This window comes from Rhipicephalus sanguineus, chromosome 8 (assembly GCF_013339695.2).
Source record: "Rhipicephalus sanguineus isolate Rsan-2018 chromosome 8, BIME_Rsan_1.4, whole genome shotgun sequence".
In the NCBI taxonomy this organism is placed as follows: Eukaryota; Metazoa; Arthropoda; class Arachnida; order Ixodida; family Ixodidae; genus Rhipicephalus; species Rhipicephalus sanguineus.
The window spans coordinates 32,376,272-32,404,048 of NC_051183.1; the positions used below are offsets into that span (position 1 = coordinate 32,376,272).

A 27,777-nucleotide genomic window follows, 5' to 3' on the forward strand; every position below is an offset into this window, starting at 1 on the left:
GCGACTTCGCGTTTGTCTGTCAGCTGGAACTTGAGCACTGGCTTTTGCGCCCGTGGCTGAAATTCTTGGAAGCACTCCTAAATGCCGCTTACGCTGCCGCGATGACATAGCACATTGTGCCACATCATCCGTGTAATTTTCTCCGTTATGTCCGTTTCCTACAGGCGAGTCGTCATTTACTGAGGCAGTTGGGTGAGCGGTAACCTTGATCCACTGTCTCGTTTCCAATGAAGATAAGTTACCCCTTATCATCTGTTGTAATATGGTTGGTTTTTAAGTGGCATCGGAGAATTGACATGACTGCTGAGCGTCGATGTGTCACGATCGAGCTAGTTACCGGGCTTCAATACTGGTGATAACTCATGCGCCGGTAGCTACTTGGAGCAGAACTTTTATCATGTGTGGCACCCAAAAGCACTGGCATCACTGCTTCACTACTGTCCCCGTATCACTGTGGGCCGCCTTTGCTTTGCTTTCTTTTCTTTTCTCTTTTTTTCTTTGACGTCGACTAGTACTTTTTATTCTCCAATACAGGTATTACGTGTCATCACTTCGCCGTGTGATTTTTCTACCACTTCCGCAACTCTTAAACACTCCGCCTACGTTCCTTCCCCATTTCGTTTGCATAGTGATTTTCTATCGTTGCCGTATTCCCACTATCCGCTCAACATATTTTTTTCCGATTCTGTTACCAGTTTCAGAACCTTCACGACGGACTTTCCTTAGTATACACCGGAGTGTTACAGAACTGCAAAAAAAAAAAAAAAACCTCTAGACCTTTTGTGGTAATAGACTTGTTCATTTTGGTTAACGAAATGTCTGACAACCACGCTACTGAGTGTTCATTCAGCTGCACAAAATGTTACGCCAGCTAACATTTTGAACGCTTTTTCTGGCAACAACCACCGAATTTCAGCTCGTACACTTCCATTCGAGTGGCGTTATGAAACAAACCAGTTCACTCCGAATGGACCTCCAAATGTAATACGCATCACCAACGATGTTACGTTGTATGCAGAGATACTGAATAGAGTTGACTTTACTCTCAGCGAGCCATCACTACTGCAGCTAACATTTTTCGCTTTTCTTTACCTGCGCAGGAAACCGAAGTGCCTCAGGTAGACAAGCCCGCTGAAAAGATTGAGGCCGCCGCCAAGGAGGTCATCACCAACGGCACTGCTGATGTGCCCGAGGTCAAGCCAGTGCCCAACGGCACAGCCGAGCCCGTAGCCGAGAAGGTCGCGGAACCCGCCGCGCCCCAGGAACCCGCGGCCCCTGCCGCCACGGAAGCCAAGCCCGCCGAAGAAGTCAAGCCTGCGGAGGAGCCAAAGCCAGTCGCCGAGCCCGCTCCCGCTCCGGAACCTGCGGCCGCGCCAGCTCCCGCCGAGCAGAAGCCCGAAGAGCACAAGCAGCCTGAACCGGAACCCGCACCTAAGGTGGAGGAACTGCCCGCAGTGGTGGAACAGGCTAAACCTGCCGAGGAGGAAGCCAAGGTGACCGAGGAGGCACCGAAGGTGGAACCCGCCCCAGCAGCTGCCGTCGAACCGGCCAAGGAAGAATCCGCGCCGGCACCCGAAGCCCCCGCCACAGAAGCTCCTGCGGCCGCACCGGCAGAACCGAAGGTTGAGGAGCAGCCCGCTGAATCAACCGTTCCCGCCGCCGAGGTCGTCTCTCCGCTTCAGGATGGCGGATACCTCGAGCCTCAGCCTACCGAAATCGTTCTCGAAAAGGCCATAGCCGAGGCTGACCAACAGGCGCCGGCGCCTGTCGCAGATGCCTCAGCCCCGGTCGAAGAGACCAAACCGGCCGAAGCACAGCAGCCCGCAGCAGAACCCGAGGAGTCTAAGGACATCGATCTCCCGCCTGTCACAGAACTTCCCGCCGTAGAACAGCCGGCGGTGGCACCCGCGACCGATGCGGCGGCCACGGAGTCCCCATCCGCCGAAGACCTGGAAAGCAAGCCAGAGGACAAGGCACCCGAGGTTTCCAGCCCCGTCGCCGAGCCACCGGCTGAACCCGCTGCTCCCACGGAGACCTCCGCTACCCCAGCTGAGCAGACGAGCCCAGCGGAGTCTAGGCCCGAAGTAGATGCTGTAAGCGCCAACAACCTTGCTTCTTTGCTGAGACCTAAGTGATGAATACTTTTTTTGTGGGCAAGTTGTCTAGAACTTACGTCCGACCAAGAATCTTCCTCTTGGGTCATTTACAGTTTGGAATCACTGGCTCTAACGACTAGACGTCCCCTTGCCCAAAACTTGGATTAAGAGTTCGACCACTTTTATATGGTGTTTGGCCAAATGTTGGCTGAGTGGTTTCCAGCCCCCGTATTCACAGAATTCTTCTTTGGTCACTCTTTTAACTCCAGCTGTCGGTCTAGCGGCTGAAATAAAACCAAAGAATCTGCCTTAATAACGATTAATTGCTGCTACGAGAAATTGCTTAAGCCCAGCTGTTTAGAGCAATTATAGAGGGGCTTATCGGTAAAATTTTCGCCTAAGAACCTACATGGAAAGTCTTCAACTCACACTAACTACAGTTAAGAATGCAGGAATTCCATTCATTTGCTCGGTAATCTAGATAAGTCAATAGGTGTAATCCAGAGCACTGCATTAAATCATTCTGTGCCATCGAGCCGTTAAACTCGATGTTCAGTGTGGAGACTACAGTGTAATCCTTATCAGTGGGGTTTTCTGACAAAGAAATAAATCAAATGTATTTGACTTCGAAGCGGCAGTTCAAGCTCTCGGAGCATTTTACCGGTGTGTACAAAAGCACCAGCGCCGCTAAGGATATCCTGCAAGGCCAGATTAATATACTCATAGGCGTGCGCACAGGGGGGGCGGCCGCCCCTTTTAATCAGCTAAGAGGGGGACGCAAAATCTGTCCCGTACAATGACCATTCTAGTCACGTAAGAGGGGGGGGGGGGGACGGCGGAAAATCTGCTCCATACATTGACTTAGTAGGGTGGGTGGAAGACGCTGCGATGAACCTTTGCCCCCCCCCCCCCCCCCTTGATGGGGGAACCCTGCGCACGCCTATGATAGTACTGCTATTGAAGGGCAATATTCTCGCATGACCTGCAGCCATACCTTCTTGCACTGTGCGCCGCAATGACAGGGGTGGTCAAAAGTTCCCAGGCCGCAACGCCCGGCCGAGGAGCGGCAGCTCGCTGCTATCGCGGCGCTGTTATCGCAATCATGCCTTGGTGTACGCTGGCGTCGAGTGTGTGCGTGGAAGGGGGGGGGTGCTGCATCCCACTCCCTTTCTTGCTCTCCATGATAAGAAAGCCAGGTATAAACTTGGTTCGTCATGTTTCCTCACTGTTAGGTCTTCGAATACTGTGCAGCGTGTAGCGGGGCGACAGTGTTCCGGAATCTGACGCATCACGCTTGTGGCCACATTTCCTATAGACACCGTCTAGCAAACCCATTACCATGGTTTTCGGCTTCCTGGAGAACAATATCGTGCGCTCAATTTTCCATTGGCACTGCGGGAGCTCTCTCAGACGTCTGCGCAGGTCAATTGGCTGCATACAAACATGGTCGGAGCCCGCAATGCATACAGAAGAGCTTGTGTTGGGGTCTTAGCGGAATAAGCAGCGCTGCACGGAAGTATACAAATCGAAGGTCGAACACTGAACGAACAGGACGCACCATGTTTATTCCTCGATTTCTTGTGAACGACAGCAAGAAAGGGCGAGGGCTGCACACCCCCCTCCACGCACACGCGCGACGCCAGCGTGCGCCAAGGCGCGATTGCGATAACAGCGCCCCGATAGCAGCGAGCTGCTGCTGCTTGACCGTGCGTTGCGGCCTGGGAACTTTTGACCACCCCTGTACATACGCTGCGGTTAGAATAGGAGGCAGTCTTTAATCCATGCAACAGTGTAGATGCATATTTGCTAAATGATGCGAAAGGTCGTCACGTAATGGCAGTTGAGTGGCGTAATTCAATGACACACCCAACTCTTCTTGTTGTGACGTACGTGTCTTTGAGACTGAATGCTTCAGTAGAATCAAAGCGTCACAATCTCGTTGCTTAGGATAAACTGACAAGGTGCCTAGCGCTAAATTGTTGGACAGGGAGTTTGTTCCACCTGAAACAAACTCCGTCACACCTGATAGCTCAAACCAAAAAATAAACGACCACATTAAGGCCTACTGGACGCATTGGTTGCCAACACGGACATCGACAGCTTTTACGAAACTGCAAAGGCAAAAAAGGATGGACGAAATGGCACACAAAGGGAGACCGCGTCTCTTACAGAACTCGTGGCCATGTGATGTTCAGTATGAATGCACTGATTAGCCCATAGTCGGATGCAGCTTTGGAAGTCTGCGGCAGTTCCACCACGAAGGCGGATGCGCACAAGCCTGCCCCTATGGGCATACGCTCCAGACTGACGTCATGAGCCGGACGACCGGTAAACCCGTCTTCGGGGAACATTGCCGAGTGCATGAGCGGGACTATTTATTTATTCGTGGAGTCGATCGGCTGCTTCACATCGGTCGTCTGGGCGGGGCCTCTCCGGACTTCTTAAATTGTGTCCGACTATAACCCAGTCACTATACAGTCGTTAAGTCTTATTTTCTCGCTTTTTTCAACGTGTGCATGCACTGTAATTGCCGAATAAACGCTGTTTTTAACACAGAGTAACATTGTTCCGTCCTTCCTTGCAGGCACCCGCCGCCGATGCCAAAGCCGAGAGTCCGAGCGCCGAGGCTCCGAAGGTGGAGGAGTGAAAGCACGGGTCATCGCCCCAAGCTTGGAATCTAGAGCTCCTGAGCCCCCGCTGACCATGTTGTGGCTTTCGTTCTGTATTCACGTTCTCGGGTGGGAAAGAGACTTCTTGTGCGGGGAAACAAGTGGGTTAGGGGAAGGGCTTTTCATACCAGCAGCGCCCCCTGGCGGCTGGTGGCGACGACAAACTGTCGGACCTTAGTTGAAGCACGACGCGCTCGTATTGCGAAGATGCTGACGGATGAGACACGCTGTAGTTCCTCGTACGAAAAAATTATTCGCACGGACCACACAAGCCTTCGGAACGGGCGGCAACTGTTTGCCAGGTCGTGCCATTCTTTGGGAAAGGAAAATGGGGGTGGGGGAAAGGTGAGCAGTGACGTCACGTAGCTCACCGTCACGTGGGGCGAAAAGCTCCGCGTATAGCTTGTCACGGGCAGAAAGGCACGGCATTCTACGACGCTGAGTTGTATACATTTCACTCGTCAGTTAGTCCCCGTTTTTTTTTTTTTTAATTTCAGCGTGTTCCTGGACACATTTCTTGTCGTGTCACGTGGTGGTTGAGCCGAAACGTCGCCAATCGCTCTCCTGCGAGTTCCCCCCCTAGATAAAGCTCCCCGCGAAAGAAGCTTTCGATGTGGTCACCACATGGCACTCTCGGATAACTGCGGTTAACCGACACTTGGTGCCTCTGAAGTTGGTCACCCGTTCCCTCGATAGCTCGTTTTCGTCAGTGAGTCCGCGCTTTTTTTATTAGTCCCGTTATTGCGGATTTATAGTGTGCCATGGTGAAGATGACGTGTGTGTTCTTCTTTCAGTTCACTTTTATAATCGTAGCTACGTTTTCCAATGCTCCTTCACGCATTATTTAACCACTCGGCTTTCTGTAAACGCGCCACAGGGAGGGTCCTCTCTCCGTTTGTGTTTCTAGGTCAGTTTGTGTGTGTGTGCGCGTACTACGCGAGATGAAGCCGCGACGAGGCCCTCTATGATCAAAAGGCTTCTCTGCAGGCGAAGTGGCGGCGCCAGAAGCTGTTTTTTTTTTTTGCCTTTGAAAAACAAATCTCACACGGACAGAGGTCGCAGTGTTCTTATGTGCCAATCATCTGTTACTAGCCCGAACGTGGTCGCAGTTCTTTGCGCGTTGTGACCAGTCGTCACATCTCGTTGGGGTGCTTACGCCCTGGAACCTTTTTGGCCCAAAATGTGCATGCGTGCCGAGGTGCAAGCTAGAGGAACGGTGTATAGGTTTTCTTCACCAGCGGAAGTTGACCGTAATGTGCCGTTTGTCGCTATCCCCTTGTAAAGCGGTGTCCATCGCCAAGGGGACGTTCTTCCCCCACACAATGTGGGATGGCCGCTTGGTGACGCCACAAGCCTGTGGCGTGCTCATTGTGCGGTGCTTGTAAGGATGTCGTGTGTTCGAGCCACGTTCGTCAGCGTAGTCAGGATTTTTGGAAAGTTTGCATTTTCTCTTCTTTACACAGCAGTAACGCGCTATCACTTTTAAAATAGATGTAGTTGCACCGACTCAAGCCGGCCAGCGACGCTTTTGGGCTGGCCGATATAGGTTTTCATTGCCAAGTCTTTGGCATCACACAGTTTACGTGTCACGCGATAGCAGTTCCTCTCTGGCTTCAGGGTACCTTTGCTGCGAGATGCCTTGGTGCTTTCAAGACGCCCAGAACAATTCTTTCGTCTTCTTTGAGCGCGACGGAGCTTTGAATTCTTTACACACACACACTTATATGGTCCAGAATTTTTCTGGGCCTATTTGTACGCGCCACCTGGCGGTATTTCTCAGTAGCTCGTTTGTACTTTTCACAACTCGTTGAGCCAGGGCTGCAACAGACCAGTCTGGCCGTGCGACTTCTTCTAAGCACTATAGCGTTGTCCATGTTTTTTTCCTCGTCTGGCTGCAATTTTTTTTCGATGCCTTTATAACGTGATTTTTTTTACGGTGTTTGCAGACACTTCTTTCCGCCCTCCAATGTTTATACTCTGAATAAACTTCTGATACAAACTTTTCATTTCTTGTTGTGCTGACTTTCACTTCAGTCATTTCACACTTATTTTCTGTCCCATCTCAAAGGGTGCTTACTTGCTTAATAAGGTGTGCTTCGCAACAAAGTAGGCTCTATCCAGAGGGAGTGTTGTAGGCGATGCATATATGCATGCAAGACCAATCAGAATTCCCGGATGGTACTTGAAGCGCAAAGGAGACGACTACATAGGAACCTCACACTCTCGAAAATTTCAGGCCTCTTCCGTAGGCCGTTCATTAAAAAATGGCTGGCTCTGCAGGCAGGCAGGCTAGGCAAGGAATGGGGAACCTTGAGCCCCTGGAAACACTACCAATTGGAATCACGGCCAAAGGAGGGCACACCATTCCGAGGGTGGACTCTGTGAAAATTCTAGGACTCTTAATCAATGCCAAAGGCTGTAAGTCAGATCAGCGCTTAGTATACTCAGACTTACTGCCAGAGTTGCAAACAGAAGGGGCCGACTCAAGCAAGACAACCTCCTCAGTCTTGCGAGGCTTCTTTGTCAGTCACGTTAACTACACGGCGCCTTTCTTCAAATGGAGTCAGGCTGGGAACAAGCTTGATACGCTGATAGGTGCGGTCTCACAAGACTACTCGGCCTACCACATTCCGCTAGCACAGTGAAACTCTTGGCCTTCACAATGCAGTTGACTGTCTAATCGAGGCGCGTCTCGCCGCAAAGATCTCCAGGCTTTCATTAAGCCCGGTAACGAAGTCCTTGACGTGGCAGGGATATTGCCTATGGAAGCGCAGCTTGACAGACATCCCCTGTCCAGGGAAGCTAAAGGTGGTATATTGGTAGAACCCGTACCAAGAAACGTTCATCCGGTATATAACGAACGCCGGATAATTGCGCGATCAAAAAGGATCAGTCCACATACGGCTGATGCCCTCTTTGTTGACGCTGCCAAGTACGGCAGGGAAGATAGGTAGGCATTCTCAATCGTAGACGCGCTTGGAACGCTGATCAGCGCAGCGTCCGTTTGCACGAAACTCTTACGTGGTGGAGGAGACTGCGATAGCCTTGGCCCTCCATGCTGTCAAGGGCCCAATGACAGTTTTCTCAGACTCACGTACGGCGGTCATGTCCTTTTCAGCCACCCTAATATCTAAGCAGCTAGCTAGCATAGTGCTAAAATCTCTCCAGTGACCTACAGACACATCTCGTGGTTCCTGTCTCACGTTGACGTAGTCACTCCAACAGGATGCACAATCCGAACGAGCAGGCCCACTGTCTAGCGCGAGATTTCACGCCCCGCGCCCACACAAACGGCCCAGTTATCCCACAGGATTGCCCCCTGAAGACCCTCTATCCACCTTTCACGACATCGTATCTCACGACAGACTAAGCAGGAGGAAAATTCCCTCCTCTAAACGCGCCCTTTTCCTTTCTCCCCCAAGAACCACTAGTAGTAGTAGTCGTTTAGGCTCTTAAAGGCGCGAACGTAGCTCATCGCCAGAGCGCATACCTCACCCCAGTGCGGACATGTGTCCTGTCCTTTCGATAATATGCTCTGACTGTGCCCGTCCAACGCGGCTCCAACCTACAGACAAAGCCAAACGGGATGGCCTGCTGCATAGTACAGACTTCACACATCTATTATAGGCTGTCCAGATGGCCCGTGACGTCGCTGAAAGTCACCATCTCTCAGTTACGTCATGGACAGAGCCGCCAACTTGATATAGGAGCCTTCGGCTCCGCTTAATCATTTTGCTGAGGACGTTTCAATAGAAGTTCTTGTCCAGGGGCGTAGCCAAGAGACCGGTTGGGGGGTTCAAACCCCGCCCATCCTCGACAATATTAAATTTTGCTTGCGTATATATACACGCACACATATAAGCACACACACGAACATACATAAAGTATGGTTGAACCCTCCCCCCTCGAAAAAGTTCAGGCTACGCCCTCGTTCTTGTCACAGTCTCCCGTAATCGAAAAACGATATAAGCATGAAATGGCTACCGGTAAAGGAGATTGGTTGGAGATGATATGATATGAATGTAGTACATGTTCGCAAGGGCGCGCCACACCACACCATACTGTGTACTGATCACATGGACGCCATTGTTTGCTGTCACTGTGTGGTATAAATATTGGGCTTTGTGAAGCCTACGCAGCCATGACGCAACGCAGACCAGAAGCTGGTGCGCCGCACCCGTGGCCGTGCGCAGCGTGGTGCCATCTGTCGAAGAGGCTGCAAAGTGTCCGTGCCGCGAAACTTTTTTGGCTGGTTGCCTGTATGTACTCGTTCTGCTCTTGCAACGATGTCCAGATGTCTCGTTTGAGTGCACGAATAACGGCGCTGGCTTTTAGATCAACGTCACTTTAAGGCATCCGAGAACGACAGCTAGAAGCGTTTCATGCTTAAAATCGACTCGTGTGGCTTAAAGAACCTGAGCATTCCGCAAGAGAACCTCTAAGTGAAGCTTAAGGGGAAGACCACGGCGGCCGCTAAAGTACCCGACGCTCTGAGCTCTACAGTGACCGGTATGCCATCGGAAAGTGAAGTGAAGATAGTAGCAATCATAGAACATTACTGGACTTGCTTCACGCTGCATTCATGTTTGTAGGTGTTTTCTTCATTACGCTGTAAGGCAGCCATGCTAGGAAAGAAATAGTTATGTTCCGGCTTTAGCCACAACTTCTTGGGTTTGTGCTACTTGATGCCGAATGAGGGGCAGTGAATGGTGTGAATTAGGGGCAGTATTCACGGCTTGAAGCATGACATCAAAACTTTGATTACAAGTACTTGTATGCGTGATAGCTCGAGATAACTGCTTAATGTCGCTACGAATTTGGCCGCTAAATGCGAATCTGGCCGCTAAATGCAATGTCATTTTGTGCTCTGTATCCTATGGGGAAAAAATTCGGGGGAGGGGGGGCACCGTTTTGATCTGAAGTGGTGACCGGGCAGGTACATGTGGTCGAGTGTTTATTTTGTGCTCTGAGTGCTATGGGAAAAAAAATTGGGGGGGGGGGGGGGGGCACGGGCCCGGTGTGCCACCCCCTGGCTACGCCGCTGGCCCCAGTACACACCACTGGCCCACTAAATACGAAGTAGTAGTCCGCGGGTATATGCCACAGCAACCGGGTAAATCCCACTAATCACTACTGGTCCACTAAAAATGAAGAGGGGAACACACAGGTGGCAAAACACAAGTTAGGACTTCTAGACAGACGTAACGAATAACTGAGAAAGACTAATGAACCGTCGGGAATAATCCAGTGATATAAACCGAGGCTGTGCGTTTCAGCTTGGCTTAATAGCCACCTGTACGGAATGCTTGGGCGGTGATTTCATATTGATTTTTTGCGTCAGGATCGCGCAAGAAATCAATATGAAATATGATGTTTGGTGCCCGGTAACATAGCGTTTTGAGCATGTTAGTATGCCATTGATGTAGCTTTCATCGCAAGAAATGACGACAAGCCAGAGATATGCGGAACACATCTACGTGCCCTCGTAATATCTTTCGCTGAAAGCTACATCAGTGCCCCGTAGCTTTTTAATCCATGCGCGCCAGTTCGGTCGGCTCACGGACGAGTTTCGAAAAAGAAAAGCTGTTCTAGCCACTTTGACAAAACGAAATGGGGAGTACTGAAACCTACCGCGTGCTCTGACGTTTTCATCACGTGCTGGGCCAACACAGCGCTCCCTCCTGTTTCCTTACCCCGTCTTCGTCCTGCACTGTTTATGTAGATGCAGATCCTGTACTGCTGGCTCACACCCACTCAGGGGGATTGGCCAAGAATCGAGTAGCTTAGAAAAAATATTGAAAAACTAGAAATCAGAATGATTTCTTATTTTGTATAACAAAAAGATTTTTTACAAGTTAATTTTACGAGAATAATAATTTAAAAAAAAAGGAAAAAGGTGGGTGGAATTAATTCTCATCAAATAAGAAATAAATTAATATAGAAATGAATCTTGCTGTATTTTGCTTTTGGTTAACTATGTAACTTTGGAACTGTGGTTATTGTGTAAATCTCTTTGATTGTTCTATGAAATCTTGCATGGCCTCGCATACTTTCCCGTTTCTGTGCCAAAGGGTCCTTTAGTATATGGAAAGTGCAAAGTTCTAAACATACATCGTGCCCATCTGCGGCAGGTATACGTGAAACGACATTGCCAATTTTTGACGCGTCGAGTTACGTCGGGGAATCGGCCCACAGTTGCGCACACTCGGTTCGCTTCCTTGTTTTATGTGTGAATGTATTTATTGGCGTTAGTCCCCGGGGTGGGTGTCTCCTTTCAGGTTTTCGTCCTGCAGTGTACATAAGTGGTGCGATCTTGTACGCATTCCAAATAAACACAGAGGTGTGGCGTTACATCCATCCGGGCGGATGATGATGATGATCGACGATGATAAGAAGTTGAGCATGGAATACGAGCAACACGTAACTGAGTTTCGCCACCCGACACCGTGGGGCAATTGGAGGCCCTTCTTTTCGGTACAGACCGAGATGTCCAGACACGGGTACGGCAACAGCTGAAGACGTCATCGAGAAGCGCGGCCTGGCAGCGTACATAGCTTGACCCTCTCTTTCCTTGACCCCCACACCCTTTAATAAATAAAGTTATCACTCAGCCGCTGTGCGAACTTCAGACCTGATGCTTCAGAGAAAAAAAATTAGCGCAGATAGCACTATGTCGCGCAAAAGGCTGGGCCACAGCAAAGCCGGTGGGCAGCTAGCTGGTCTTGGCTTGGCTAAGCTTTTACCCTCTCACCTCTCTTTTGTAGCGTTAGCTACACTGGCCGAGCTGGAGCAGTTTCGCGTGGCAGTCCCGAGAGCCGTGCTGCGCATGCGCGAGGAGCAGTGACGTCACACGGCGCACCGGAGCCGCCGCACGCGCCTCGCCGATCTGCGCATTCCAGAGGAGTGACATCATAGCCGCGGCAGACATACTGGCGCCGGCGCGCGCCCAGCTGTGCGCCTCCGTTGTGCAGTGGCCGTCTGACGCTGCGCCGGGCGTTGGGGTCATAGAGACACCAGCGTGTTACTACGCTGACCACCGAGCCGTCTTTGTGGCGATAGAGAAATGGCGTTGAGCAAAAAATAAATATACATGCGTCACATAATGCATATACCGTGTGTGTGTCATTGAAGCAGCAGTAAGCATGATAATCAAGCTAATCCTAGACAACCAGGAGAGCTAAGAATAATAAGCTGAACCTTAGATCACGCTACGTATATCCTGGCACAGCCGAGCTAAGCCACTACAATTTTTTCCCACCCCTTGCTATATTATACTATACATGGTTATGCTTGCGCTCGCCAAGAATTTCTCTCTTTCTCTGTCTTTATTTCTCTTTCCCTCTCTTTCTCTCTGTGCTCGTTGTATCGCCCGCCAGTTATTGCATCCCACGCCTGAGAAATAGGCGCACGTGTTCAGGGGAACGAAGCGGAAGACGACAATGAAGAAGAGAGCGCGTGCAGGTTCATGATGATGATTTTTTATCTACGACACACGGCCAACCTCGAGCACGACAACTCTGCTGTAGAAACTCCTAGCGCTTATGTGCCACAGAAATGCGCGTGCGTGTTCTGGGAGCGAAGAAGAAGAGGAAGAAGAGGACGATGATGACGGAGAGAGTGCGTGCCGGTTCATGATGATGATAATTTTCTATTTACGACAAACGGCCCACCTCGAGCGTAACAGCTCTGTTGTAAATGTGTATTGCAAAGACACCCTTACAGAGTTATCTTGCCAAAGGCTCAGTAAATATTCATCAAGTGGTATCAGCTGTAGTTTGCGAGACGTGTCAAAATTACGACGTGTTCAATCGTGCACCCATACTGAGGCATAAACGGAGTAACCGTTCCAAACATTGCAATGTGGGTGTCAGAATGGAGAGAGGGTGCGAGCTTAAATAGAGCACCTCCTTAGAGCTTCGGGAATCACGTAATTAATCTTAGTAAGGAAATAATCAGGCGCACATGAGAGCCGAGTGTTCCCGTTATCACGAGCTCGGCATTGCGTACGGAGCAGCATACTACGTCCCGAGCAGTATACAAGTGCTTTCAAAGAAGAGGTTCTGCCTCGAGTCACGGTTTTTTGCTAGCTCACTGCCTCATACGTCATACTGACGCCTAGTCATAGGCTAGTGTGGTCATTGAGACATTAGGAGTTGTCCTCTGGGAAGAGTTTATTCGTAAGCAAAATGCAACGTATGACATGCCTAGCATACGGAGCTGAATTCCAGGACATTGTCCGGCTGTGCTTTCAACTTCCGAAATAAAACTTTCTTTCGCAGCCGCTGCACTTCAAACCTATTCGGCAGTTTACAACACCAAGTTCCTATCGGTCTGGAGCATACCACAAATGCTGGGACGTCACTCTTCTTTGCTTTCGTGCGCTGTAGTCCTCGACGTTAAGCTAGTACTTCGGTGAAATAAGAATTGACAACACGCATCCGTCACCGCCGTCACATGCTTGAGTACGCCTTCGTAAAAACAATCCAGCGTTAACGAGACATTAGCCACGATACAGCCTTGTCTGAACAGTGTCACGCGAGTCTTTCCGTACAGGATACTCTGGCTTTATTGCCGTACGTTTTGTGAGCGAAGGGGCAAAAAAGAAGAAGCTGTCAAGACACTTTAAAAACAAGTCACAGTCAAGAATGAGAGAGAAGGCACGACTACACAAGCAGTTGGCGTTCGACGCCATTGCCGCGGGTCACCATGGGACACCACCAGCGGCCGTTGCTGAGCAGAATGATGCCGCTGAACTTGGACGAGTACAGCGCCATGACCACGATGCAGGTGGCCGTGCCCACGAACGTCAGGCAAATGATTACGCCCAGCGTCGCCACTCGCTGGCTGGCGTCCGGCCCCATGGCGTTGTTCCTCTTGGCCTCTCTCTCTGCTGCCACGTCCACCACCGTCTCGTTGCTCATGAAGCCCGTCTGGTTGAAGATCTGCATCGAGTCCATCGTCATGTTGGCCGGCAACGCCAGCAGCGACTCCAGGGAGACGTTGACCAGAAGCGACGCCTGTTGCTGAGGCGAAACCAGCGGCTGAGACTGCTTCTGAGACTGTTTCTGGTACTGCTTCTGAGGCTGCTTCTTAGACTGCTTCTGAGGCGGCTGCTGACGCACGAAACTCGGCACACTGCTGTTGCTACTGCCGCTCTTGCTGCTATTGCTGCTGCTGCTATTGGCACTGCTACTGGGGCTACCACTCACCGCTGCCGAGAGATCCACGGTGTCCCCTCCTGCGCTCGGCCCCATACCTTCGGCGGCCCAGTGTACTACGTGACTCTTGGGCGAGGCAAGAGTGGTGTGCTGCTGCGGATCGTCCGTGTCGTTTAGCAGCAGCTGTATCTTGTAGATGAGGTCGTTCAGGAAGGACCGGCTGTCCTTGGTCTTGATCAGGGTGTCGAGGAACTTGTCGTTTAAGTCGTGCTCGTCGACGTCCACGTTGGCCCGGCCGCAAACCACGAAGGAAAGCAGCACGGTCACTCCCAGGACAGCCGCCGCTGACGTCGCGCCCATCCTCGCTATACCTGGCTCTCGGGGCCTGGCGAGCCGTGACGGGCCTGTGGCACCGCGGAGGTCCTGTCGTCCACTAGGAGGGCGGCGCGCACCGCTGACGGTCGTCGTCCGTGTTCATATCGCGGTAGGAAACGGACCAGCGCAGCGCTTTTCGTGTTATTGGTCTGGTAAAACGGCGCGCAGTGTTCCGTCCACCGGCCCAGCCAGCGAGGCACGCGCGAGCAACTTGCGTTCACTTCTTCGTCGTCGACGCTCGCTCGTTCGCAGCTGCCTCGCTCATCATCTATGGGCAAGGCTTCGGCTTACGACGGCACCAGCAGGGCCCAGGCATCTAAGTTTAGAATACTACAGATTAGACCTTACCCTAACCCTCGCTTAATGCAATTAATAGATCAGGAAAACTCACACGAATGCCGCAATTGCGGACACGAATCTTGTAATTTTCAACACATGCTCTGGCTGTGTCCTGCTATGGAGGCCTGTTCACTTCAAGCCAAGGACTTCTCGAAACCCACCCTCAAAATTCCAGAGCATCTAGAACAACTTCAAGTTGTCCAGAAGGCCATGATGTTGCAGTGGGTCTAGGTCTGCCAGTCTTGTCATGGGTGAAACCATTGGCTCATCCCAAGTCCCCCCGTGCGTGAGCTGTTCAGGACCTTAATAAAGTTTTCTTGTCATGTCATGTAGTTTATCACCATCTCTTTCCTCCACACCCTCTATTTCAAGCCGCAGGATTTGCTAGTTTAATCTGCCGAATTGAACCGCAATGCCAAAAGGAAAGAAAGTGCTTATGTTAATGTCTGGGGGAGTGGGTAAAGTGGTTCAAGCTGCATGGGTTACTGCATGGATTTCCAGAAAGTTGGTTGTTGTGGCTTCTACTTGACTGCAGCGATTCGATGTAGTACATGCTTGAAACTGTTGGCGGACACCACAGAGTTTCACACTATAATATGAAACTCTATGGCTGACATTCACTCTGGCGGATTAGCGAAAAATCGGGAAGGTCAGAAAGAAATTGTTAAATTGTAAGCATGAAAACGTTTTCTGAATAACAATATTTGATTAGGATCACAATATATAAATAGAAATAGGTAAAGAAGATTCGCTAAAAGAGGGCCTTTGAGAGTAATAAGTAATATGAAACCAAGGAGGTTAAAGAAACCTCCTTGCATGAAACACAGTAACCACTTCCTCTTCCTCCACCTCAGCAATCCTTTGGCTAGGATCCCAAGAGCATCATCATCATGACTCATTGACCCTCCCGCTCGGTTCTTGGCTCATCCCCCTTTGTGGATGAGCGCCATCAGGAAGCGAATTATCAGCATCATGATCAGTCATCGACCCGCCAGAAGAAGAAAAAGAATCTCGAGGTATCGGCAACGCGTCCGGCGTTCTCTCAACTTATTCAGCAGAAGAGTCTTCTCTCGGCTTCGTGTAGCACTCATCGCCAGACATAATTAGACAACATATTTGTCCCGATGAGACGACGTAAACAGCCTGACCCGGGCGGAACCGCCGCGAGCAGTAAGTTCAGGCCGCGTACTGAACCTCGCAGTCAGTCCGCGGACGGCGTCGAAGCCGACAGGGGCTCCAAAGCGGCCACTCCCGTAACACGCTCCCTCGATCCGTCTCGAAGACGCGTAGCTGACGAAGCGGCACGCTCTACGGACTCCAGCACACGGCAAGCCGCCTCAGGACTCGCCACTGAGGATCATACTCTCGAGGCGTCTCCTTCACGCCAAACCGTATCGCCAGGCGGTAGAGGCGCTGTCGATGACGTGCCGTCCGCAGCCGACGCATGCCAGCTTCTCACCGTGGCCCCTACCGTAGCCGAAACGCGCCTCAGCACGCGATCGAAGTCGAGTATGCTGGGTGGCGAAGCGGACACGGCGCCTCCCGTGAGTGTCCGTCGGTCCTCGCGAGGCAAAAAGAAACGTCGGCACCGCGGCTCGGCGAAGTCGAACACGGGCGCTGAACGAGAACCGACGGAGTCCGCGGCGACCGAGGCGCCCCTTAAGTCGCAACGACGTTCCTCGGTCGACGAAACGCCTAGCCACGCGTTTCAGTATCCGGAGGCGTCGGCGATCGGCAACTTCGCGGCCGTAATTCACGACCTGGTCGCCAAAGCCGACGCGCTGTACATTGGAGTCGACGCCACCACCGCTGGAGCTTCGATCGACGCTGCGTCCACGGAGTGTCACAGAGGGCCTTCCTCCAAGTTGGTGCCGGCTAACTCCGTGGGACCCGCGGACAATACCTCGGCAGACGCACCGAAGAGCAACGGCGACACAGTGTCTTCCGCTCCGTCAACTTCCCGCAACCAACGAGTAGTCCAGCCTTCCGTGCAGGCGGGTGCTGACGCAGTCGTCATCGAAGACGGGGACACGGCAGTTCTGCCACCAGACCAGAAACAAGCTCGCACAGTGGCCCGCGTTCCCACGATCCAGAAGAGCTCGTCTTCATCCAGGAAGGACAAAGGCGCTGACTCAGCGGAACAACGCAAGCCTCCATTACCTACAGAGGGGTCCGGGAGTCAACGCAGGTCTCAAAGTATGAATGATCTTCCGGCGATGTTTTGTTCGTTGTTATAATAATTTGTATAACTATGGCTGCTTCTTTATTACTATTATTGTTAATTGTTGTGTAACTGTTCATTATGCGGTTTAATGACTGGGTCGGGTTATGGCACATTCAGGCATTAAATTGCCTTTTTGCCAACCCTGCACGCTTACCCTACATGCATGATTAATGTACAGTACACGGTACACTGTAGCTAATTGACTGAATAAACCGTCTTCCTCGAAAAAGTTCCGAAGCAGGAGCCAGTCCAGCAGGGTCCAGCTGCACCAGCTGTTACGTCAGCGCCAGCGCCCATGCGGCAACAATTTGAGCAGGGACGGCCGAGCACCAGAGCTCCAAAGCCGCGCACCCAGGGCACTCACAAAAAAGATAGCGACAGCAGCAGGCTGTTGTCCAGGGGAAGCGAAGATCCCGGGGGGTCTTCGCACGATGCGCGCAAGAGCGCTGTCGGGTCCTCAGGCCAATGGTCCTTCTACCGTGAGTTCTCAAATGATCTTCAAGAGGGTTTCAACTTGGGCTTCTTGGTGATTCATCCTGATGCGGACTATTGCGCTTCGTCTGTCTGTCTGTGTTCCTTCTTGTGTCCCTGTTTTTTGTGCGCAACAGTCCGCATCTCAAATTATTGATTCGTGGAGCAATCGAACTTGTGGGTTTCCAGCATAATGAAAACCGAGGTAGACGGCCGAGTAGTGGGTACTCAGCGCACCGTTAAGCTTCGCCTAGCTTACAGCCTAAACGAAGCCCAAAATAGGAGACTTAAAAAAGTGTTTGGATGCGAGCTTGTTGGTAAAAATCCATCAAAAAAGAAAAAGCCGGCAGATCCCACGCAATGTGGGAATCGATGTAATGCGAAGCAGCCAGAAAAGAGCTGCATACATCGTCTTGTTTGTCATTGACATTCATGTCGTGACATCTAGGTCACTATATATCGCAAGTATGCCATGAATGCATGCATGTACAATCTGGTATATGCCATGCTAATGAAACGCATATATATATATATATATATATATATATATATATATATATATATATATATATATATATATATATATATATATATATATATATATATATATATATATATATAATAGGTATAATACAACGGAGGCGTTGTCAACAGTGATATAAATATTTAATTCCCAACAGTTTCGGGAGGGGTCCTCCCTTCTTCGGGGGATGAGTTAATATATATATATATATATATATATATATATATATATATACACACAATTCATGATCTGCTATTTATATTCGACGCGCACTCAGGTCATTCCATACTGATTTTGGTATATATCCAGCTAACAAAACGGCCGCGAGCGCACCATGAGCGTGGCGTCTAAAGCATGCCCTACATGACATGCTTTCATGATTTTCATGTTAAGTCGTGTTATTTATGTTCGTCACACAGTCACGTCACGCAATACCGATTTCGGGGTAGATCAAGCTAGCAAAACGGCCGCCAGCGCACCATGAGCGCGGCACGTAGGTCATGCTGTACATGACATGCTTTCATGAAGTTTCATGTTAAGTCGTGTTAATTATGTTCGTCACACAGTCACATCGCGCAATACCGATTTCGGGGTAGATCAAGCTAGCAAAAGGGCCGCCAGTGCACCATGAGCGCGGCACGTAAGTCATGCTGTACATGACATGCTTGTCATGATTTTCATGTTAAGTCGTGTTATTTATGTTCGTCACACAGTCACGTCACGCAATACCGATTTCGGGGTAGATCAAGCTAGCAAAACGGCCGCCAGCGCACCATGAGCGCGGCACGTAGGTCATGCTGTACATGACATGCTTTCATGAAGTTTCATGTTAAGTCGTGTTAATTATGTTCGTCACACAGTCACATCGCGCAATACCGATTTCGGGGTAGATCAAGCTAGCAAAAGGGCCGCCAGTGCACCATGAGCGCGGCACGTAAGTCATGCTGTACATGACATGCTTGTCATGATTTTCATGTTAAGTCGTGTTATTTATGTTCGTCACACAGTCACATCGCGCAATACCGATTTCGGGGTAGATCAAGTTAGCAAAACGGCCGCCAGTGCACCATGAGCGCGGCACGTAGGTCATGCTGTACATGACATGCTTTCATGAAGTTTCATGTTAAGTCGTGTTAATTATGTTCGTCACACAGTCACATCGCGCAATACCGATTTCGGGGTAGATCAAGCTAGCAAAAGGGCCGCCAGTGCACCATGAGCGCGGCACGTAAGTCATGCTGTACATGACATGCTTGTCATGATTTTCATGTTAAGTCGTGTTATTTATGTTCGTCACACAGTCACATCGCGCAATACCGATTTCGGGGTAGATCAAGCTAGCAAAACGGCCGCCAGCGCACCATGAGCGCGGCACGTAGGTCATGCTGTACATGACATGCTTTCATGAAGTTTCATGTTAAGTCGTGTTAATTATGTTCGTCACACAGTCACATCGCGCAATACCGATTTCGGGGTAGATCAAGCTAGCAAAAGGGCCGCCAGTGCACCATGAGCGCGGCACGTAAGTCATGCTGTACATGACATGCTTGTCATGATTTTCATGTTAAGTCGTGTTATTTATGTTCGTCACACAGTCACATCGCGCAATACCGATTTCGGGGTAGATCAAGCTAGCAAAACGGCCGCCAGTGCACCACGAGCGTGGCACGTAAGTCATGCTGTACATGACATGCTTTCATGATTTTCATGTTAAGTCGTGTTAATTATGTTCGTCACACAGTCACATCGCGCAATACCGATTTCGGGGTAGATCAAGCTAGCAAAAGGGCCGCCAGTGCACCATGAGCGCGGCACGTAAGTCATGCTGTACACAACATGCTTCTCATGATTATCATGTTAAGTCGTGTTATTTATGTTCGTTACACAGTAACGTCGCGCAGTACCAATGTTGGTATATATCAAGCTAGCGAAACGGCCGCGAGCGCACCATGAGCGTGGCATGTATATCACGCTGTACATGACATGCGTGTTATGATTTTCACGTTAGGACCTGTCAGTCGTGTTCGTCATACACTCTTGTCACGCCGTATCTATTTTGGTATATATCAAGTTAACGAAACGGCCGTAAGAGCACCAAGACTGTGGCATGCATATCATGTCGTTCATGACATGCATGTCATGATTTTCATGTTGTAACTTGTCATTCATGTTCGTCATACAGTCATGATATGCCATACCAATTTTGATGTACATTCGATTAACCAAACGAGCAGGAGAGCACAAAGTCGTAGACGGCTAGATAGATAGATAGATAGATAGATAGATAGATAGATAGATAGATAGATAGATAGATAGATAGATAGATAGATAGATAGATAGATAGATAGATAGATAGATAGATAGATAGATAGATAGATAGATAGATAGATAGATAGATAGATAGATAGATAGATAGATAGATAGATAGATAGATAGATAGATAGATAGATAGATAGACTCAAAGTCGCAGAAGTTCGCTAAGAAATGCTTCGCATTTAAAAGCAGCGCTAATTGACACGCAGACAAGGAAACATCACACGATGACGGGCAGTCAGCGCGAATGTTGGCAGTCAGCGTCCGTCCTCGTTTGATGTTCCCTTGTCCGTGTGTAAATTAGTGTTTTTTTAAGACCAAATAGGAGTAACGGGTAAAGTGAAGTGCGCCCCTGCACCTAACGAAGTGACAGAATGGGTATGTATTGTGTCACTTCGCAAAAATTCGCCCCCTTCCCCCTATTGTTACCCCCTCTTGGACGAGTACGAAAACAAAAGGTTTTGCAATGGATGCGAAATTTTAAAAAATGAAGTCGTGGCGTGCTGCTCACAGCGGCTTGCCCTTTGTCCCCGGCTTTTAGGGGGCAAAAATAGGAAGTTAACTGTTCTTAGAATACAACAGCCATGAGCCGCCATTTTTGTCAAGAACCTACGTAGTCATGTCCCTGAACTTTAAACAATGACGGCACAGGTCCGATTGAGCAAAAATATGGGGCTCAATTGGCGCCCCTCTTAGGTGATGGGTGGAGGGGAGGCTTTCCTCCCCCCCCTCCTTCCTTATGCGCACGCCTCTGCGGAAGAAGCGCTGTCTGGTGCTGATGATCGCCGTTTGCAGCTCTCAACGTGTCCTTCGTGACGGAGATGGACAGTCAGCGAGAGCGCCTTCTGTACGGCGCTGCCATCTGCGCCGTCGCCCTCCTAGGCTCCATACTGATGGGCGCCGTGATCGCGGCCTTCTACGCCAGCCGGGTGCCGTCCCCTTTGGCCTGCGTCACGGCCGAGTGCGTGGCCGCCCGCGAGTACCTGTCCGGCCTCCTCAACACCAGCAGGGACGCGTGCAGCGATTTCTACGGCTACGTGTGCAGCTCGTGGATCGTGCAGGGCCAGAATGGCGGCAGCTTCCGCGCGGACAGCATCGGAACGGCCCTCGTCAAGATCAACAATTACCTCTCGCGACGGGAGGACGCGGCCGGTACGTGCATATATATCATACTGCACCTTCATCAAATCACAGCGATGGATGGATGGATGGGGCTGTAGCCTCCTGACCGGGCGGAGAGGCGGCCGCCCTTAATATTCCAAGAGGGGCGCCAAGTCTGCAACATACCTCCACTCACCTGTACCGTCATTGTTTAAAGCTCAGGGTTATGGCTATGCAGATTTTTGATGATCATGGTGGCCGAGGACCCCTGGTGTTGCATTCCAAGAACTGTTTGCCTCCCACCTTTACCTCCGTAAAGCCGAGGACCACAGTCATGCCGTTCTAAGAAGCACGTCTTGCTTCATCCTCGTTTTCTGTATCCATTGCAATGCTTGTTTTCGTTTGGACTCGACCAATGAGGAGGGGAGAGGGGGGGGGGGGTTCGCTGGAGGAAAAGTTGGCCCCCCCTTATGAAGAGCCCTCTTCACACCTATTTATAGACCTACTCCATATGTTTGTAAACAGCGGTAGGCGCCGTCGACATACTGAGGCGTTTGTAGCGACGTCGCGGCGCGAAGGCTCCGTCCAGCCCAAAGCTCGCTGCCGCCCTCTATGACCACGTGACAACTAGCACAGCAGCTGCAAAGCTGCCTCCGAGCACCGCGAGTCGGGGCGCCTCCCGCGTGTTTACAAGGGGCGCCCGAGCGGCCGCGACAGACGAAGTTCCCGTGACCCCAACAAGAACTCTGAAATGAACGTATAAAAACTACGTTGACGTGCAACTCTACCTCTGATAACCTCACCATAACATTAGTTATCTTGACGCCACGAATGTTACTGATTCGCGAAATGCCATCGACGTTGCTGTGGTCACACGTGTACACTTCAATTTGTTAACTAATGCAAGAACGGACCTCCCGCGCGACGCTCTTATTTGCTGCGGTATGAAAATGCGCAGAGTAAGGTTACGAACAGGTCCATAATCGTTACGGTAAATCCTCGCACATAAACAAATTTGCCGGGTCAGTTACTCATTCAAACGTGAAGGGCGATCTCGGTGACACTTTAATCGGCGATACAGCTGCGACAACGTATTAAACAATTACTACATGCCATGGACAAGTCTGCCATCACTTCAGCGTACGGGCCCGCGGCTCTGCCCGCACGCTGAAGTCGAGGCCGCGAAGGCCTACAGCCCGTAAACAGACTCGGAACATTTCACGCTTGCAGTTTGCCTGTGCAGTCTGACAGACATGGAAATGTCTTAATGCGTATCGCAGCCATAAAAGCAGTGTCCAATGCACCTGTGTTGCATGTGTAATCGCAGCCGCGCATACAACTAGGAAAAGTATAGCCGAAGTGGTGCTTTCATACGCTGCTGCATTAATGAACCGAGCTACACCTTTAGTTCACGCGAATACTACAAAATCCTTCTTACCCCTCTGACTTCCACATTTTTCAATCGTGATGAATTCTCCGCATACGAGATTACAAAGCTATCCACACCGCTTACGTATTTGTGCTCTGAGGTCAACATGCTTCCAATGGCTCCACGCAAGGCTTATGCGAAAAAATGTTGTGCGGGACATTACAATGACGCACATTTGACAAAGCTACTCGTTGTCGTTAGATAAAACGAGCCGCGCAAACCACTCCATTTTTGTCACGCTACCGATGAGCCGACGTTTCTTGCGACGGTCTTCGTAAAAAAAAGTGGACAAAAACTTATTCCGCCTCGTTTGTGCCTTCCTACGTAAGTAACCACGACGCATCTCGTCGGTACACCCTTTCTTCTTCTTCGTAGCACGATAGCAAACAGAGCACGCACCAGCGAAAACACGGCAGCAACTGCGGTAGGCACAGCGGCTTTTGCCTACCGTACGAAACTAAACGCCCGACGACAGCGCCACCGCATTTTCGTGACGTATGTCCGGCATAGAGTTTCCTAAAATGACCTAGAGGGAACTCTGGCGCTGCGATCGTTCAGCCACCATGGGAATGATGGGTAGTACACGGATTTGCCTAGTCTTCGTGCTTGTGGGCTTCGAACGCACTTGTGGCTTTGTTTATTGCTATGTTTTGGTTTTCTTTCCGATAAAAGAATGGATCGTTGTGAACTTCGTTACCAGATTTGAATCAGTGAGCCTAAAGAAGTTAAAGTGGTGAAGTGAAACTGCTGATTTTTGCTGAACTTCGTTTTGCGACAAAGCGGATGCAGGCGACGCGGAGCCAAACGGAGCCGAAAGAACGAAGTTTAGACAAATCCGTGTACTACCCATGATTCCCATGCTGGCTGAAGCGCGATGCATTGCAGCTCCCATAGACACTAGCGCCAGAGTTCCCTCTAGTAAGTATTGTAGGAAACTCTATGATGTCCGGTGGAATTCGTCTTATCCATGTCACCATTCAGCGCCGTTATATTCTTCATTTCAGCTGTCGGGACTCCTTTCTTGCATATAGTAAAGCGATCCTTTCTTACAGATGATCCGACAGATCTACGCTTGATGCGCCGCATCTACCAGAAGTGTCACCGCTACGCGACCGACGCTCGCGTTCGGTCATTCGCAGCGTCCCTGGAGGCCGCCCGGAAGCAGTTGAACTGGGCTGCGATCCGAGGCGTCCGCACCTACCATGGCCTCGTCGTGTTGCTGGTGCGCACGTCTCTGCTTCTCGGTTTCCACACGGTGCTGGCCATTCAACTGCTCAGCGACGACCGGCGCGTCTTCCTGCGGCTCTCGTGTGGGCGCTCGCTCTTCCAGAAGCTCACCACCACGGACAAACGATGGGACCTGGAGGCGACGCTGCGGATCGTCAACGACGACGCCGACGAACTCGCCAGGATACTGGAGATCGACGAAGGAGTGAACGCCCATCTTGGAGGCTGCGCCGGAAACGACGAACTGAGCGACGTAACCGTCGACCTGGACGAGATTCTGGACGACCTGGTTTCCAGAGTCAGCGCGACCGACTGGGTGTCGGCGGTCAGCGCAGTCCTGATGGATTCTGGAGTTGATAGGTCAGTTGTTCAGCAATGTTGAAAGTTGGGTGAGATTGTAATAATAATAGTTGTTGGGGTTTAACGTCCCTAAACCGCGATATGATATGAGGGACGCCGTAGTAGAGGGCTCCGGAAATTTCGACTACCTGGGGTTCTTTAACGTGCACCTAAATCTAAGTACACGGGGCTCGAGCATTTCGCCTCCATTGAAATTGGGCGGCAGTGGCCAGGATTCGATCGCGTGACCTTCGGGTCTTTAGCCGAACACCATAGCCACTGGACAACCACGGCGGGCTCGGGCGAGTTTGGTACAGTTAATTTTAACGAGTGCAGCAGCGCACGTAGGCAAGATACGAAGGTAACAAACGATTCGACAGGACTGTCGAATCGTTTGTTACCTTCGTCTCTTATGTTGGAAGATAGCGCCTGTGTCGTGTGTCCTCTTCTTGTGTCCCCGTTTCTTAGCGCTATTTTCAGTCGATTCGACAGGACATTTGTAGTCACTTGGTCACTTAGCCACAAAGACTTGTTAGCTTGCCTGTGGTCATCTTAACCCTTCAGCGCTGTACACACGCTGGTATTGTCGCTGAGCTTGCCAAACGACTCGTTTGGTTAGCTCGAAGGCCATCAGAACGTTCAGGTGTTTTGCGCGGCCCTAAGGGCGAGATCGATGGATATTTTCTATTCGTAGAAGTGAGCGCAAGGCATACCACAGAATTCTTCGGTCCTGTGCAAGTCAGCGGGAGCTCTAGCTCTGTTTCAAAGCAGCACGCTTGAAGCAGACTATTATTTTCAAGGACAACAGTCAGCATAGGATTGCGCACGGGGTGGGGGGTCGCCCCCTCCCTATTCACCTAAGAGGGGGGGGGGGAGCGCAAAGTCAGCCCCACACATTGACATAATACGGAGGGGGGCGCTGCGGGGGGGATGCAATGTCAGCGCCATACATTGACATAATTGGAAGGGGGGGCGCTGCGACGAACCATCGCCCCCCCCCCCCCTGAAGGGGAACCCTGCGTACGCCTATGACAGTAAGATAACAGTAATGACCTTAAGAAGCGGACATTTTTTTTTCGAGGGGCTCGTTTGTATGTTAGACACAACCAAATGAACAGACAGTTAGGCAAGGGGAAAGCATAGACATTATCTGCTATCTTTAATTGTAGCGTACTAAGTGTGATTTATCGAACTATGATTTATAGAAAGTTAGCCAGGCAGATGAAATTAATGCCATCTTCGACAAATCGCACCGGTGTGCACTGGGGCGCCCAGCCGCTACGATGATTGGACGAAACGGCGTACCAGGGCACCTTGGTGCGCACCGATGCGATTTGACGCAGATGCCATAAGATTGCAGGGATAACGCGGCTGCACGAAGCGCAGGACCGGGTTAATTGGTGAAACATGGGAGACAAATTTGCCCTGCAGTGGGCATAGTCAGGACAGTGATGACGGTCATAATCATGATCATGATGGTCCTCGATGTGAGGCAGAGACACATTCATGCACTCTTTCAGACAAATTCCAAGCTGTCATCGCCAATCATATAGAACACTCCCACAGGTCCCACTTGTTGGACGTCGGCCTAGCCTCGGGAGCTACTGGCTTCCGGGACGCCTTCCGCGACGTCACTAATTCCAGCGGAGGCGTCGAGGCCGCCGGCACGTACTTGGCCACGCACCTGGATGCCGAGGTCCTGTCCATCGAACTGTCCAGAAGCCGTCTGCCGCCGAACCCCGAAGGAACCGCGCTGTTCTGCCTCGTACTGGCCCGAAAGCCCGTGGTGTTCTCGTGGCCACGCCTTTTGGCCAGGATCCTTGAGCTGCGAGGAAGCAAGAAAGCGCTACAGACCATGTTTGGGTACCTCAGGGAGACCACGCCCAAGACCACCGTGTTCACGTGGCTGGCCAAAGCGATGCCTCGAGTGGCCGAGAAGAGAATTCAGAAGGTGGAGCTCGCAGTCGTCTCTGATGATATGGCCGTGAGTGAAAAAAAATAATAAATGTGTGTATTTACGTGCTGAAAACCGCTATGCGATTGTCAGGCACACCGTACAGGGGCACTCCGTGTTAATTTGGTGACGTAGCACCGAAAAAACAACAACTCGTGTTTACTCTCACCTTTTCTACGCTGATTATACTTGCTGCTTGCCTAAAGGCGTGGGCAACATGCATTTAATTACATGCACAAAATTGGCCGCCATCCCGCCCTGCGAACGTGAATGTCCAGCGAAGCTGTATCAAACACCACACATTCTGATGGGGGGGGGGGGGTATGTTTTATTATTACTTTACAGTAATGGTAGAGATAATCTCTTTTGTGGTCGCTGTGGTAGACCGCGATTGGTTCCGCGACCACTTTCAGCAAGACGATTTTGTTCATTTCGTCGAGCATTGTATCCACGCTGTTCTTCTGGTGTCTTTAATTTCGGTGGTCTACCCATGGCAGTCGTAAAATGAAATGCTGAATGAGTTGCTAGTCGGGTCTCCCTTTTATATAAGAAAGCAGGAAACACACGCGGGGAGGAGGAAGGGCCGTTTGGCGTCATTCGAAGCGCTCGTTTGAAGTGCAAAGCAGCTGCAACCTAATCTTTACCGGGAACGCATGGAAGGGTTCCCATTGTTCACAGGCGCCTTACATGTCACGCGTGCTGTCCAGAGCCCGACGCTCCGGCGTTCTAGTCATGCGTGTTGATCTCTGTATAGTCGTGAGCAATATGGGAGAGAACACTCAAATTACCTTTTATAGGTCATAGCGGCTAAACGCGGTTCGCAATCGCAAAAGTGTTCATAACACTAAAGGCTCATTCACACCGGCGACTAGCACCGGTCGCGCGACCGTTTGCGACTGGAAGTCAAAAAGCGACTCAAAGCGACCGATGTTCACACCTGCGTGCGACTTATAACCGTCGCCATATAGAATTCATGTCTGCTCGTATACAGCTCGCATTGCCGTTGCCCCGTAAAATAGGCTGATGTCCTGTTTCTGCTCATCTGATTGGTTCAGAGGTTTGCGACTGCAGTCGCGCGACTGAAAAATCGAGCAGCGAGCGACTGAGCCAAAGCAGTCGCTTTGCGACCAAAACGGCCATTTGCGATCGTTTGCGACCGGTCGCTTTGCGACTAACTTAATCGCGCGACCGTTGCTAGTCGCCGGTGTGAACCAGCCTTAAATAGTCGAGCGGAAAGGTATCTCTTGCAATTCAATACGTCCCATTCATACTGTTACATTACAACTAATGTTTGATAGAACAGGGATTGGGTGTTCCCTTTCATATTGCTCATGACTGTACGCTGCTTCCGCAACGTCACAGCCGATGGCAGCGCGGGCGACCCAGGAGGAAGACAGCACCTGGAAGCTGGCTGACGACTTCGATCAGCACAACGCCAGTTTCGTCGAGGTTTTCATTCAGGCCATGGCCCTCGTCCACGGTAGGCTCGTGCGAAACCCGCCGACCATGCAGGCGTTCATCGTCTCCCGGCTGGAGCAGCGCAACGAGCTGGGGTACTC

The 27,777-nt window shown here is 50.7% G+C and overlaps 2 protein-coding genes across 3 annotated transcripts in view; one reads left to right on the plus strand and one right to left on the minus strand.

Annotated features, from left to right (window-relative positions):
* Positions 1-6,771, plus strand: part of LOC119401669 (fibrous sheath CABYR-binding protein) — a 108,857-nt gene extending 102,086 nt beyond the window's left edge. For both annotated transcript variants that reach the window (XM_037668588.2, XM_037668593.2), the window contains 2 exons: positions 1,101-2,093; positions 4,681-6,771. In XM_037668588.2, the coding sequence (XP_037524516.1) occupies positions 1,101-2,093; positions 4,681-4,743 (1,056 nt within the window). In that variant the 3' untranslated portion in view covers positions 4,744-6,771. The remainder of the gene's footprint in view (positions 1-1,100; positions 2,094-4,680) is intronic.
* Positions 6,772-13,370: 6,599 nt separating this feature from the next.
* On the minus strand, positions 13,371-14,523 carry LOC125759427 (uncharacterized). The gene has a single exon (XM_049418186.1). It carries the CDS (start codon positions 14,281-14,283, stop codon positions 13,429-13,431), a length of 855 nt encoding a protein of 284 aa, XP_049274143.1. The 5' UTR covers positions 14,284-14,523; the 3' UTR covers positions 13,371-13,428.
* Between the last annotated feature and the right edge of the window lie 13,254 nt (positions 14,524-27,777).